This window comes from Mobula birostris, chromosome 1, assembly GCF_030028105.1.
Source record: "Mobula birostris isolate sMobBir1 chromosome 1, sMobBir1.hap1, whole genome shotgun sequence".
NCBI lineage: Eukaryota > Metazoa > Chordata > Chondrichthyes > Myliobatiformes > Myliobatidae > Mobula > Mobula birostris.
Genome location: NC_092370.1, coordinates 222,547,627 through 222,564,017, shown reverse-complemented (window position 1 = coordinate 222,564,017; position 16,391 = coordinate 222,547,627). Strand labels below are relative to the sequence as shown.

The 16,391-nt window shown below is 46.4% G+C and overlaps 1 protein-coding gene across 1 annotated transcript in view; it reads left to right on the top strand.

Moving 5' to 3' along the window:
- The window catches only part of LOC140205093 (coiled-coil domain-containing protein 170-like), a 96,826-nt gene that overhangs the window by 68,706 nt on the left and 11,729 nt on the right, over nt 1–16,391 (top strand). The window contains exons 9-10 of the mRNA XM_072272267.1: nt 7,768–7,968; nt 12,172–12,345. Of these exons, the coding sequence (XP_072128368.1) occupies nt 7,768–7,968; nt 12,172–12,345 (375 nt within the window). The remainder of the gene's footprint in view (nt 1–7,767; nt 7,969–12,171; nt 12,346–16,391) is intronic.

Below are 16,391 nucleotides of genomic sequence, written 5' to 3'. Positions count from 1 at the left end.
GCCTGCCATTCTGAAAAGGTCCCGTTTATTCCCACTCTTTGCTTCCCGTCTGCCAACCAATTCTCTATCCGCATCAATACCTTACCCCCAATACCATGTGCTTTAAGTTTGCACACTAATCTCCTGTGTGGGACCTTGTCAAAAGCCTTTTGAAAATCCAAATATACCACATCCACTGGTTCTCCCCTATCCACTCTACTAGTTACATCCCCAGAAAATTCTATGAGATTCGTCAGACATGATTTTCCTTTCACAAATCCATGCTGACTTTGTCCGATTATTTCACCGCTTTCCAAATGTGCTGTTATCACATCTTTGATAACTGACTCTAGCATTTTCCCCACCACCGATGTTAGGCTAACCGGTCTATAATTCCCCGGTTTCTCTCTCCCTCCTCTTTTAAAAAGCAGGGTTACATTAGCCACCTTCCAATCCTCAGGAACTAGTCCAGAATCTAAAGAGTTTTGAAAAATTATCACTAATGCATCCACTATTTCTTTGGCTACTTCCCTAAGCACTCTGGGATGCAGACCATCTGGCCCTGGGGATTATCTGCCTTTAATCCCTTCAATTTACCTAACACCACTTCCCTACTAACATGTATTTCCCTCAGTTCCTCCATCTCACTAGACCCTCTGTCCCCTACTATTTCCGGAAGATTATTTATGTCCTCCTTAGTGAAGACAGAACCAAAGTAGTTGTTCAATTGGTCTGCCATGTCCTTGCTCCCCATAATCAATTCATCTGTTTCTGTTTGTAGGGACCCTACATTTGTCTTAACCAATCTTTTTCTTTTCACATATCTATAAAAGCTTTTACAGTCAGTTTTTATGTACCCTGCCAGCTTTCTCTCATAATCTTTTTTCCCTTTCCTAATTAAGCCCTTTGTCCTCCTCTGCTGGACTCTGAATTTCTCCCAGTCCTCAGGTGACCCACTTTTTCTGGCTAATTTGTATGCTTCTTCTTTGGAATTGATACTATCCCTAATTTCCCTTGTCAGCCACGGGTGCACTACCTTCCCTGATTTATCCTTTTGCCAAACTGGGATGAACAATTGTTGTAGTTCATCCATGCGATCTTTAAATGCTTGCCATTGCATATCCACCGTCAACCCTTTAAGTATCATTTGCCAGTCTATCTTAGCTAATTCACGTCTCATACCTTCAAAGTTACCCTTCTTTAAGTTCAGAACCTTTGTTTCTGAATTAACTATGTCACTCTCCATCTTAATGAAGAATTCCACCATATTATGGTCACTCTTACCCAAGGGGCCTCTCACGACAAGATTGCTAATTAACCCTTCCTCATTGCTCAATACCCAGCCTAGAATAGCTTGCTCTCTAGTTGGTTCCTCGACATGTTGGTTCAAAAAACCATCCCGCATACATTCCAAGAAATCATCTTCCTCAGCACCCTTACCAATTTGGTTCACCCAGTCTATATGTAGATTGAAGTCACCCATTATAACTGCTGTTCCTTTATTGCACGCATTTCTAATTTCCTGTTTAATGCCATCTCCGACCTCACTACTACTGTACACAACTCCCACCAGCATTTTCTGCCCCTCAGTGTTATGCAGCTCTACCCATATCGATTCCACACCCTCCCGGCTAATGTCCTTCCTTTCTATTGCGTTAATCTCCTCTCTAACCAGCAATGCTACTCCACCTCCTTTTCTTTCATGTCTATCCCTCCTGAATATTGAATATCCCTGAATGTTGATCTCCCATCCTTGGTCACCCTGGAGCCATGTCTCTGTGATCCCAACTATATCATAATCATTAATAACAATCTGCACTTTCAATTCATCCACCTTGTTACGAATGCTCCTTGCATTGACACACAAAGCCTTCAGACTTGCTTTTACAACACCCTTAGCCCTTATACAATTATGATGAAAAGTGGCCCTTTTTGATTTTTGGATTTGCCGGCCTGCCACTTTTACTTTTCACCTTACTACTTTTTGCTTCTACCCTCATTTTACACCCCTCTATCTCTCTGCACTTGTTCCCATCCCCCTGTTGTGAACTAACCTCCTTCCTCCTAGTCTCTTTAATTTGATTCCCACCCCCCCAGATGTTGGAAATTCAGAGCAACAAACACAAAATGCTGGAGGAACTCAGGCAGCACCTGTGGAGGGGAATAAACAACTAACGTTTCGGGTCAAGACCTTCATCGAGGCTGGAAAGGAAGGGGAGAAACCAGAATAAGAGGGTGGGAAAGGGGTGGAGTGAGAACAGGTGAGGGGGAGGTGGGTGAGCAGAGAAGGGGGGAAATAAAGTAAGAAGCTTTGAGGTGTTAGGTGGAAGAGGCAAATGGCAGAAGAAGGAGAATCTGATAGGAGGGGACAGTGGACCATGGAATAAAGGGAAGGAGGAAGGGAACCAGAGGCAGGTGAAGAAAAGAGAAGGGGTAAGAATAGGGAAAAGGGGGAAGGAGGAGAAATTACAGAAGTTATAGATATTGATTCATGCTGTCAGTTTGGAAGTTGCCCGGATGGACTATGAGGTATTGGTTTTCCAACCCGAGTTTGGTCTCATCATGGCAGGAGAGGAGGCCATGGACCAATATATCAGAATGGGAATGGAAAGGAGGGTAGTGAGTGTGTAGAATGCACTGCTAGATGAAATAGAGGAGGTGTGAACAATTACAATGTTTTAAAGACATTTAGACAGATAAAGCCAATTGGAACTAGCTCGGATAGACATCTTGGTCGGCATTGGCAAGTTGGGCTGGAAGGCTTCTTTCTGTTCTGTTTAACTTTGTAACTTTGGCATTAATGTGATGAGTGCATTGCCATGGCAGATGTGTTGAATTAAAACAAATAGTGAAAGTTTATTTGGATATACAAATGGGAAGAAGGCGGCTGAGGTAAGTGCAGAACCTCTAGGGAATGAGGCTGGTGAATTAATAACAGCAAACAAAGAATCCAGAAATGTTGAATAAATATTCAGCCCCCACTATGGAAGACATCTCTAATATTTCTAAGATATCAGACAAGCTAATTTCAAGCTCAAGTTTATTATCATCTAACTGTACATATATACAACCAAATGAGACAACGTTCGTCTGGACCTCAGAGCACCCACAAAACATACATCACACACAGCACATAAAACAGAATATTACCATCAATAAGTTAATAAAATATTTCAAAAAATGCATATAGTGTGCAGCACAGGTAAACAATAAACAGTCCAATGTCCCTGCATGCTTCAAGGCAGCCACTCTTGTTCCAGTGCCCAAGCAAGCGATGGTAAATGGCTTAAACAGTTACCTCTGTTTATCTGGGCTGCACAATCTCTCAGCGCCTGACCAGTATGTTGTCCAGCCCCATGGCTTTGTACGGGTTTACCCTGGGTAGGATGCTCTTCACCTTGGCTGTGGCCAGACAGGGTGCCTGTTCCTTAGGGGGAGAGGAGGCTTTCCTTGACGTCACATCACTCATTGCGTCAAATCAGGCATAGAAGGCACTCACCCTATCAGGAAGGGGGGTGCTGCTGTCGTTGATGCACAGGGTGGACATGTGCTGTCTGTTCTGGTTTACATACCTTCCCACGTGAACCGCGTGTCCCTGGGGTCACAAAGGTGTCTGTGGATTTCTGTGCCTAGTCACGCTTTACCTTCCTGATGGCACGGGAGAGCGCAGCTCTTGCTGGCCTTAGAGTCATCCTGTCTCCAGAGCTGAAGGCAGTCTCCTGATCTCTAAGCAGTGCACAAACCTTAGTGAAGGTTGAGCGAAGACATAATAGAAATGTTTAAAATTATGAGAGAGATGATAAGGTGGATGATATCAGTCTTTTCCCGAGGGTGAGGGGAACCTGAGTGACAACTCTTTCATGCAGAGGGTTTATCTAGATTTGCAAGAGACGTTTGACAAGATGCCACAGAGAAGATTGACGCATCATTTTAAAGCCCTTGATAGAGTCCTACAGCCCATCTGGTCTGTGTTGAATATGTTCTAGTTAGTGGAAAATGTCTGCTTGCATTTGCCCTATCCATACCCCTCATAATTTTGAATATCTCTATCAAATCTCCCCCCATTCTCCTGCATTCTAGGGAATAAAGTTCTAACCTATTCAAACTTTGCCTATAAACCAGATCCTCAAGTCTGGGCAACAGGTGACCAGAACTGCACACAATATTCCAAACTCAGCCTCTCCAACATCTTATTCAGCTTCAACATAACACGGGTTAGTAAACTGTGGGCATGCTATGTTGGCGCCCAAAGCACGGCAAGCTTGCGGGCTACTGCCAATACATCCTCAGACGCTGCTGCTCATTAACACAAATGTCACATTTCACTACACGTTTTGATTTACACGTGACAAGTAAAACTAATGTTCCGATCTTTAGGTCTTGGCACTTTGGCCTTTATTGCAAGGGGGTTAGAGTTTGGAAACTGGGAGGTTTGCTTCCAGTAGTATGTGGTGTTGGTGTGGTCACACCAGTTTTGGGACCCTCATCTGTAGTTACTGGAGTTCCGGTTAAACGGCGGCACACTCCGACACAGCAGCCTATCTGAGTCCAAACAAATGTGCAATCATTCGTCCTTTATGTCTTTTTTGTGAACGCAAAGCACAAGTACTCTTGAACTTGAAGTCGAACTAAATGGAGGCAGTACAAAGGAGATCCATTCGGCGCGTTCCTGGGATGAGAGGGTTTTTCCCAGGGGAAGAAATGGCTGATACAAGGGCATAATTTGAAGGTGATGGAAGGAAAGTATAGTCCAGCATTTGCCGGGTTCTGTGCTGTAGTGCCCTGTTATTCTGTGACTCTCTGGGGGGGGCAGCTGCGAATGTCAGAGGTAGTTTTAAACAGAGAGCGGTGAATGTGTGGAGTGCACTGCCGAGGCTGATGGTAGAAGCAAATGCATCAGGGATATTTAAGACACTCATAGATAGACAAATTGTTGTTTCTTTCCGGGCCTTGTGGTGCATCGGGTGACAACCTTGCTATTTCTCTAGCATTAATCTGTCTTTTTTATGAGGGCGAATTGCTAGCTCGATGCTCACCCAGCACGGATGGAAAGTCATGCAAGGAGCCGGCTGGATTTGAACCCAGGACCATTTGGCTTGAAGTCCAATGTTGATGCCACTACACCGCGGGCTGGCTAGATAAATATGGATGATAGAAAAATGAAGGGCCATGTAGGAGGGAAGGGTTAGATTGATTTTGGAGTCGGTTAAAAGGGTTGGCATAAGACAGTAGGCCGATGGGTCTGTACTGTGCTGTACTGTTCTATACTCACGCCCCACGCCTGTACACGTGCTGGTTGTCTCAGTAAAATGCAATAATAAGAAAGAAACCGTTACATAGCTTCAAAATGATGTAATGCGTGACAAGTGTGAGTCACCAATGTCCTTCAACAAATCCAGGCTAAGCCCACCACCCTCAGCTCCAACGCAGAATGGCTTCACGAATCGCTGATTACAAGGTAGGACACTTAAGCCATTTATACATTGGAGCAGACTGAGCAACAACTGACGCTGGTGATGTTTTACAGTGGCAAAGTTGACACACCACATGGCTCTGCTGCCCAGTCAGAATTCGAGCAGGGACATGCACACAAAGATACAGAGAGAACAGAGTGTCTCTATTGCAATGAATTATAGGCTGGAATTCAATCAAATCAGCCGGTACTGAGGAGAAGGGAGTTTATACAGAGAATAAGAGACAGCTGAGAATCAGATTTTTTCAATTCATTTCTGGATCTGGCTGTCACTGGCTCCGGCAACACTTATTACCCATCCCTGGAACATAGGACAACGAGTACAGCACAGTACATGCCTTTCGGCCCACTATGCTGTACTGACTTTTTAATCTCCTCCAAGATCAATCTTGCCCCTTCCTCCCACGTGAACCTCCACTTTTCTGTCATCCGTGTGCCTGTCTAAGGGTCTCTTAAATGTCTCCAATGTATCTGCCTCTACCACCACCCCGGCAGTGTGTTCCACACACCCACCACTCCCTGTGTTTACAAAAACCTACCTCTGACATTCATGGTATACTTTCCTACAACCACCTTTAAATTATGCCCCTGGTATTAGCTATTACTAACCTGGGAAAAAGTCTCTGGCTGTCCACTCTGTCAATGCCTCTTATCACCTTGTACACCTCTATCAAGACATCTCTCATCCTCCTTCGTTCCAAGGAGAAAAGCCCCAGCTCGCTCAACCTACCCTCAAAGGACATGCTCTCTGATCCAGGCAGCATCCTGGTAAATCTCTAAACATTCCACATCCTTCCTATAAAGAGGTGACCAGAATCGAACTCGATATTCCGAGGGCGGTCTAACCAGTATTTTACGGAGCTGCAACATTAGCTTGTAGCTTTTGAGCTCAATCCCCCAACTACTGAAGCCCAACATACAATATCATACACTTTTTTAACCACCCTATCAACTTGTGCGGCAACTTTGAGGAATCTATGGGCATGGACCCTAAGGTCCCTCTGTTCCCCCACATTGCTAAGAATCCTGCAATTAACCCTGTGATCTGCCTTCAAATTCCAAAGTGTATCACTTCACACTTCTCCAGGTTCAATTCCATCTGCCACTTCTCAGTCTAGCTCTGCATCTTGTAAATGTTCCATTGTAACTTACGACAACCTTTTACACTGTCCAAAGCATTACCAACCTTTATGTCATCTGCAGACTTACTTACCCAGCCTTCTACTTGTCCTTGAGAAGGTGCCTGTGAGCTCCCTTCTTGACACACTCCCTTCTTGTCTATCTATGAAGGTGCCCCTGCAATGCCATGGTGAGGGAGGTTCAGATTAATTCCCAGATGGTGGAGAATGAAATAGTTATAGGCTGGGATCTAATCCATCGGTTTGGAGGGGAGGTAGTTTATATATAGAATAACAGATCCCCAGGAGTGGGTTACAGGCTGGAACCCAGTGCATGGTTTTAGAGATTTTATGTACAGAATAACAGAACCCTGGTAACACACGTAAAATTTGCTGGTGAACGCAGCAGGCCAGGCAGCATATATAGGATGAGGTACAGTCGACGTTTCAGGCCGAGACCCTTCGACAGTCCTGATGAAGGGTCTCGGCCCGAAACGTCGACTGTACCTCTTCTTATAGATGCTGCCTGGCCTGCTGCGTTCACCAGCAATTTTTATGTGTGTTGCTTGAAATTCCAGCATCTGCAGATTTCCTCGTGTTTGCAGATCCCTGGTAGTGGGTTACAGGCTTGGGATTTAATCCAAGGGTTTGAAGGGTTTATGTATAGAACAACATATCCCTGGGAGTGGGTTACAGGCTGAGATCTAATTCGTGGGTTCGAGGATTTATATCCAGAATAAAAGATCCTCTGGAGTGGGCTACAGGCTGCGATCCCCTCTGCCATCCAGTTTCTAGACAGACATTGAACTCATGAACACTACCTCATTAATTTTTTATTTGTTTTTTTTTGCACTACTTAACTATTTAATAGACATATATAGACTTAATATAACTCAGTTTTTTTGTTCTGTATATTTTTTGATCATGTATTTCATTGTACTGCTGCCGTAAAGTTAACAAATTTCACGAAATAAGCTGGTGATGTTAAACCTGATTCTGATCTGATGAAGTGTTTGGGGTTTTTTATATTGAGTAACAGATCCCCAGGAGTGGGTTACTGTCTGGGATCTGATCCGGGGCTCAGGTGTCGAGGCCTCATTCCTGTGTTGTGTAGGGTGGGGGCTGGTTTTGAGGCTGGCAGGGGCAGGGCTGTGTGACTTTAACAGACACCATGTAAAAGGCTGTTGTCTTTGGCAGAAGGTGACCAGGCTGGAGGAGGAGGCCATGAAGCTGAACAAGCAGGTGGTGAGTCAGAGCAAGCTGTACCATGAGGCGATGCGCCGAGCGCGGAGGGCCGAGGAGCAGCTGAGTGATCGTGAGGAAGTCCTCAGCCACCTGGAAGGACAGCTTGCCACCAAGAGTCTGCTCAAGGATGGACATCAGTTTGAGAGGCAGAGGGTGAGTGAGGCACATCTTCAGTACCACTCATCCCACAGTGTGACTCTCCCTCAGTATCTCCCCTCCCACAGTGTGACCCTTCCTCAGTACTACCCCTCCTACAGTGTGACTCTTCCTCAGTACCACCCCTTCCACAGTGTGACCCTCCCTCAGTACCTCCCCTCCCACAGTGTGACCCTCCCTCAGTACCTCCCCTCCCACAGTGTGACCCTCCCTCAGTACCACCCCTTCCACAGTGTGACCCTCCCTCAGTACTGCTGCTCCCACAGTGTGACTCTTCCTCAGTACCACCCCTTCCACAGTGTGACCCTCCCTCAGTACCTCCCCTCCCACAGTGTGACCCTCCCTCAGTACCTCCCCTCCCACAGTGTGACCCTCCCTCAGTACCTCCCCTCCCACAGTGTGACCCTTCCTCAGTACTACCCCTCCTACAGTGACCCTCCTTCAATACCTCCCCTCCCACAGTGTGACCCTCCCTCAGTACCTCCTCTCCCACAGTGTGACCCTTCCTCAGTACCACCCCTCCCACAGTGTGACCCTCCCTCAGTACCTCCCCTCCCATAGTGTGACCCCTCCCAGTGTCACCCTCCCTCAGAACCTCCCCTCCCACAGTGTGACTCTCCCTCAGTACCACCCCTCACACTGTGTGACCCTCCCTCAGTACCACCCCTCCCACAGTGTGACTCTCCCTCAGTACCTCCCCTCCCATAGTGTGACCCTCTCACAGTACCTCCCCTCCCACAGTGTGACTCTCCCTCAGTACCACCCCTCCCACAGTGTGACCCTCCCTCAGCACCTCCCCTCCCAATGTGACCATGCAGCGCACACTTATCTCCACACAGGACTCGTCTCTGGATGTGACTTGAATTTGTGATCTTTTGATAACATTGACTCTGATTCAGGAAGCCAGCACAAACTGAAAGCCACCTTTCAGAATGAGTTCTGTGGAGCCCCTGGGGATCCCTTGGGAAGAGATCTTGCTGGTGTGTAGGGAACGGGTTTAGAGATCCCTCCTTGGTACGCATGGAAGTAGATCTCAGAGGGTAGAACTTCCTGCCTCATTCTCTTTCTGATCCTGAGGAGCACTGAGAGTTGAGTGATGAGAAGCTCTGTCGAAAGACCAGCACAAGCACAGTGGACTGAATGGCCTTGCCCTGAATCACTCTGGATGTATTTGCCATTCCGGAAGGCTGATTTTGCCGGCAGTGTTTTCAATACTTGCAGTGCACTCAGTGACTTTGACGAGAGCGTTGCCTCTCATCACCTCTGCCTTTTTGGTTGTTTATCTTTCCCTGAAATGAATTCAAGGAATATCAATTTGAACTGCTGTTTTTTTAAAAAAATTAGCTCACCTACTTGCTCATTTGCCATTTAATTTGCTTCAATGTAAACAAGTCAGAGAGGATGCTGTTATATAACACACTGCTTCACAAAATATCACTCAGCAGAAGAACATAAGAATTGGGAACATATTCTCACTCAAGCAATCATTTAAAGTTTTGAATCATCTTCTACTTCAGTGGAATCTTCCAGCACCATCCAATTTTCCTCAACTCCTTATGATGCGACCATGAGACATAGAAGCAGAATTACACTGTTTGACCCGTCTGGTTCTTTCTCCCACTTGATTGTGGCTGATTTATTATCCCACTCAACCTCACTCTCCTGCCTTCTCCCTGTAACTTCTGATGCCCTTACTAATCTAGAATCTATCAACCCCTGCTTTAAATATCCCAGTGACATGGTCTCCACAGCCGTCTGCGGCAATGAATTCCTCTGGCCGAAGAAATTCCTCCTTATCTCTGACCTACAGGGATGTCCTTGTATTCTGAGGCGTGGCCCTCTGGTTCTGGACTCCCCCGATATTGGAACCATCCTGTCCATGTCCACACTACCTAGACCTTTCAACATTCAATAGGTTTCAATGAGGTTCCCCCCTTCATTTTCCTAAACTCCAGTGAGTACGGGCCCAGAACCATATGTTGAAAGATTGGAGCTACTGGGGTTGTATACACTGGAATTTAGAAGGCTGAGAGGGGATCTAGTTGAAACACATAAGATTATTAAGGGATTGGACATGCTAGAGGCAGGAAACATGTTCCCGATGTTGGGGGAGTCCAGAACCAGAGGCCACAGTTTAAGAATAAGGGGTAGGCCATTTAGAACGGAGTTGAGGAAAAACTTCTTCACACAGAGAGTTGTGGATCTGTGGAATGCTCTGCCTCAGAAGGCTGTGGAGGCCAATTCTCTGGATTCTTTCAAGAAAGAGTTAGATAGAGCTCTTAAAGATAGCGGAGTGAAGGGATATGGGGTGAAGGCAGGAAAAGGGTACTGATTGTGGATAATCAGCCATGATCACAGTGAATGGTGGTGCTGGCTCGAAGGGCTGAATGGCCTACTCCTGCACCTATTGTCTATTGTCATTCAGCGGTCTGCATACATTAACCATTTCATTCCCGGGATCATTTTCATAAACTTCCTCTGGGTCCTCTCCAATGCCAGCTCATCCTTTCTTACATATGGGGCTCAAAGTGCTCACAAAACTCCAAATGTGGTCTGACCTCATCATTCTAGTCCTCTTAAAATGAAAGCTCTGACGATCTATATCCCTCCATTTCCAGCACATTCATGTGCCTGTCTAACAGCCCTTAAATGCCTCTGCCACCACCCCCAGCAGCACATTCCAAGCACCCACCAGTCTTTATGTAAAAAAACAGCCACACGCGTCTCCTTTGAAATTTCCCCCTCTTAGCTTAAATGCGCGCCCTCTATTAGTCATTTCGACCCTGGGAAATAGGAACCAGTTGTCGATTCTATCTGAGCTTCTCATAACCTTATACACCTCTATTAGGTCTCCCTTCAGTCTCTGCCTCCTCAGTGAAAGCAATCCAATTCTATCCAACCCCTCCTTATAGCTCATACCCTCTGATGCAGGCAGTGCCAGCTGTGCCTGCTTTTTGGTCAGCTACGTCGATCAGTCCATGTTCACTGGAAACGTGTCCCCAGCTTTTTCTGTGCTCAGCATGGGTGATGCTTCCTGCAGTCTCCTGCTGGGCTCATCAATTTCATCAACTTTGCCTTCAACTTCCACCCTGCCCTTAAATTTATTTGGTCCACCTTGGACACCTCTTCTCTCTCTCTCTGGAGGCACATTCAATAGGTTTCAATGAGATTTCCCCCCCCCCTTCATCTCTCTCTCTCCCTCTCTCCATCTCTGTTATCATTTACAAACCTACGGGCTCTCACAGCAACCTTGACTGTACCACTTCCCACCCAGGTCACTTGTGAAAACACTATTCCTTTTTCTTATTTCCTCCGTCTCCGCCGTATCTGTTCTCAGGATAGAGCTTCCCGTTCAAGAACAGCATTTTGTGTGTGGTGCTCTGGATTCCCAGCATCTGCTGAGTACCTTGTGTTTATGATCCTGGTGAACCTCTCCAAAGCCTCCACATCCTTCCTACGTGGCATCCTGCTTCCATGGCATGCATTCCAGGCACCCACCACTCTCACCTGACCCGCATATCTTTAAACTTTCCCTCCTGACCTTAAATCTATGTCCTCAAGTATTTCACATATCCACCTGAGGAAAATAAGTCTGACTATCAACTCTATCTATGCCTCTAATCATCTTAGAACCAGGTCTCCCCTCACTCTCTGCCACTACAGTGAAAATAACCCAAGTTTGTCCAACCTCTTCCTTAAGCTAAAACTCTCTAATCCACAAAATGCTGGAGGAACTCAGCAGGCCAGGTGGCACCTATGAAAAAAAATACTCTACTTCTTCCCATAGATGCTTTCTGGCCTGCTGAGTTCCTCCAGTATTTTGTGTGTGTTGCTTGGATTTCCAGCATCTGCAGATTCTCTCTTGTTTGTGACTCTCTAATCCAGGCAGCAACCCGGTGAACCCCTTCGACACTATCTCCAAAGCCTCCGTGTCCTTCCAGTAATTGGGCAGCCATACAGTGTTCCAAATGTGGTCTAACCAAAGTTTTATACAGCTTCATATATGCTTAATGGTGCTACAGGGAGACTCCTGGGGTGAAGACTGAGTGATGGGAAGGAGGCTGGTGAAGTGCAGGAACACTATACCATGACTTCAGCCAGTTGGCAAGCCCGAGTTTTGCATCTCCCTGTTGACCCTGCACCTTATTTTTGTTCTCTGTTGCCCTTGAGAATCTCTCATGTTATTTTGCTCTCTCTCAGCACGCCAAATTCCTGCATGGGCTAGCCCAAGCGATGAACGTGGAGCGAGACGAGCAGATGGATGACCTGGAGGACCAGGCCGAGAAGCTGCTGGCCAGGGCTCGAGCGCTGGCGGAGATTGAGCGGGAGAGGACAGACGACAGCAACGCGTTCCTACAGAACCTGCAGCAAAAGGTCACAGTCCAACCTGGCAGCTGCCTGCTGTTTACTGTTGCTGTTGGTACAGAGAGAACGGCTTCACTATAATGATAACTCCCGAGAACCCGAGGTCACACAACTGTGCACACCTTAACCCCTTAACCCCCTAGCCCTAGTCCAAAGTCAGCAAGTGAAGCCTATTCACAGTCTGTTTCTAGTGTGTTGTTAAATCGAACCAATTTGGAATCATCTTTATCCAAGAATATGGCTTTATTTACAAAATGCTTCATCAAGTAACAATCTATTTCCATGTTTTTAGAAGGATAGTTTACAGGGAGCTTCACTGAGTGTCTGACCTCCCAGAATGGGATGGAATGGTGTAGAGGAAGCTTCACTCTGTGTCTCAACCCAGGAATATGGGACAGTGTAGAGGAATCTTCACTCTGTATCTGATGCTGGGAGTATGTGTTGGGACAGTGTAGAGGAAGCTTCACTCTGTGTCTCAACCCAGGAATATGGGACAGTGTAGAGGGATCTTCACTCTGTATCTGATGCTGGGAGTATGTGTTGGGTCAGTGTAGAGGAAGCTTCACTCTGTGTCTCAACCCAGGAATATGGGACAGTGTGGAGGGATCTTCACTCTGTATCTGATGCTGGGAGTATGTGTTGGGACAGTGTGGATGGAGTTTCACTGAGTGTTTGACCCCAGGAATATATGATGGGGCACCGTGGAGGGATCTTCACTCTGTATCTGACCCTGGGAGTGTGCGCTGGGACAGTGTGGAGATGGCTTCACTCTGTGTCTGATCCCAGGAGTATGTGATGGAACAATGTGGAGGGACCTTCATTGTGTGTCTAACCTCAGGAGTGTGTGTCAGGATGGTGTGGAGGGAGCTTCAGTCTGTGTTTGACCCCAGGAATATGTGATGGGGCAATTGCAGAGGGATCTTCATTCTGTATCTGACCCTGGGAGTGTGTGTTTGGAGAATGTGGAGGGAGCTTCATTGTGTGTCTAACCCCAGGAGTGTGTGCCAGGATGGTGTAGAGGGAGCTTCATCTGTGTCTGACCCCGAGAATGTGTAATGGGGACAGTGAGACAGTGTGGAGGGAGCTTCATTGTGTGTCTAGCCCCAGAAGTGTGTGACAGGACAGTGTAGAGTGAGCTTCACTCTGTGTCTGATGCTGGGAGTGTGTGATGGGACAGGGCAGAAAGAGCTTCACTCTGTGTCTAAGCCATGTCTTTCTCATTTTCGGAGTGTCTGATAGGATAATGCAGAGTGGTTTCTAATCTGTGTGTTGCCCCTGCCCCAGGAGTGTGGGGGGGACGGTGTAGAGGGAGGCTTACTCTGCAACTGAGCTGGGCTGCCCCTGCCCTGGGAGCAAGTGACAGGGGAGTTTAGATGGTGATTTGCTCTAAGTCAAAGCTGCACGGTTTGCTTGCTGGAAACAGTTTGTAGCTGCCTATGTCCTGGTATCAGGCACACATCACGTTGTGTATCGATGTGCAGATTGTCATCTCCTTTTCATCCTCTTGTTGACCACAGCATGAGGCAGTTTGTGGTGAAGGTGTTGTGAAGAAAGCCACAATTAGGGAAAGCAGATAGACTGATCAAGCTAGGAGTTTTCTCTTTAAAACAAAGAAGGATGAAAGGTGACCTGATAGAGGTGTGCGTGATGATAAGAGGCGTTGATAGAGTGAATAGCCAGAGACTTTTTCCCAGGGTAGGAATACCTTCCGCGAGGGGGCATAGTTTTAAGATATTTAGAGGAAAGTATAGGGTGGATAAACAGAGTGAGGAGAATGTATGGAACACCCTGCTCAGGGTGGTGGTGGAGACGTTTAAAAGACTCTCAGACAGGCACACAGATGATAGATAAGTGGAGGTCTATGTGGGAGGGAAGCGTTAGATTGATCTTAGAGTCAAAGGTTCGGCGCAACATCGTAGGCCAAAGGGCCTGTACTGTTCTACTGTATTTTCAGAGAAAGATCCCAAACCATCAAACACCTGGGAGTCATTTAAAAGCCCGAAGTCAGGGGCACAATGTTCATGGAGGAACAAAGGCAGGGATGGCAAGGTTTGGTAATTGTTAATGATGCGCATTTTACAAATTTAGCCATGAAGAAAAAAAAACGATAGGAAAGTTCCCTGAGTTATAGGGAAAAGTTGAATAGTTTAGGACTATATCTCCTGGAGTGTAGGAGATTGAGAGGAGATTTGATATACAAAGTTATGAGGGGTATGGATAGGGTAAGTGCAAGCAGGCTTTTTCCACTGAGGTTGGGTAAGACTAGAACCTGAGGTCATGGGTTAAGAGAGAAATGTGAAATATTTAAGAGGAACATGAGGGGACACTTAAGACCATAAGATACAGGAGCAGAATTAGGCCATTTGGCCCATCAAGTCTGCTCCACCATTTCATCATGGCTGATCCATTTTCCCTCTCATCTCCAATCTCCTATAAGACCATAAGAATCTCCTGTAAGACCATAACATCCTCACTCAGAAGGTGGTGCAGGTGTGGAACGAGCTGCCAGTGGAAGTAGTTGATGTGTGTTCAACTAGAACATTTAAGAAAGTTTGGATAAGTAGGTGAATGGGAGCGATATGAAGGGATGTGGTCCAGGTGTAGGTGGATGAGACTGGGCACAGGCTGGATGGACTGAAGAGCCTGTTTCTGTCCTGTGGTGCTCTATGATTATGACTCTCATCAATTTTAGTAAATTAGTGTGCCTTTAGCAAATGCATTTAAGATGTGTTTAAGATCCAGGGAATTGAGGGATGTGGATCACATGCAGGCAGATGAAATTAGTTTAAGTTGTCTCCACAATCACGGGCTGAAGGGCCTGTATTCTATGGTCAATACATGGAACCAGGATCAGTCAGCTTCCCTTGAAGAACATTTAGGCTGAGCTGCTGGAGGTAATTAAACCCACTTTGTACAGCTTGCAGGCTTTGAACAGGTGATCTATTCACTTCGAGAGGCTGAAGCCTCTAATAAACTGTAATCTTCGCCTTTACAAGCACTTTGTTAGACTAGAACATGGAGTACTTTAAAAATAATTTTCCACGATTCTTCGCTCCAATCCAAGCCTTCAAATTTGCTTCAACCTCCATGGGGTCAGAGAGGAGTGCTGCTGACGTGAACCCATCCCCTCTCACCCACTTGCCTCGATGTTTACCAGAGAGAGGGAAAGGGCTCTGCTCTGTTAATCCATTCTCTGAGGGTTATAGCAGGTACAACAGCTGCAGGTGTGACATTTAATATGCTGTATTGACCCCAGAAGAAAAATATCACTGCATTTTTGAGTAATTGATGGGCTGAGGAAGGGCAACACAGTAAAAGGTCCCCAGGTTTGGCTTTTTGCATCCGCTTTGGTTAGGTGTATTGTTACACAAGGCTCACTGATTAGGCTAAAGCCATCGGGTTGAGGTAAATAATATGCATTAATGTTGTTATGGCTCAGATTTCACGTGCCCCCCTCCTTTGGAAAGGCGCCAAAGGTTTAAACTTGCAGAAAAACACATCAGATCGCTGCATCTCCCAGCTTTAAGTTCAACCATTCATTTAAGAGACTCATTCACATCGCTTGAGAAATTTGGATCCAGCTATGAGTCACAGAAAAAGACACACAGAAAAGACCCATACAGACCCTCCCCGGTCCTTATGGAGGGTCTCGGCCCAAAGCTTCCCTCCATAGATGCTGCCTGACCTGTTGAGTTCCTCCAGCATTTTGGGTGCATTGCTATGGAAGCACATCTGTTGGCCCCATTCGCCCATGTCAAACTCACCCACCCAAGCTAGCCCCATTTGCCTGCATTTGATATCTTTCTAGTTTAACTTGCCTTCATGATCATGGGCCGAAGGTCCTACTCCACGTCCAACGTTCCTGTCCGAATGTCGTAGAGTACTAGTCTTTTGAAATATGAAGATACCTATCTCTACCTCTTTCTCCTGCAGCTTGTTCCCTGTACCTACCACCCTCTATCTGCCCTTCATGTCCCTTTTAAATCTTTCCCCTCTCTGGAACATCAAACAGCACAGTACAGGCCCCTTGACCCACTATGTGGTTGTGTAGACCT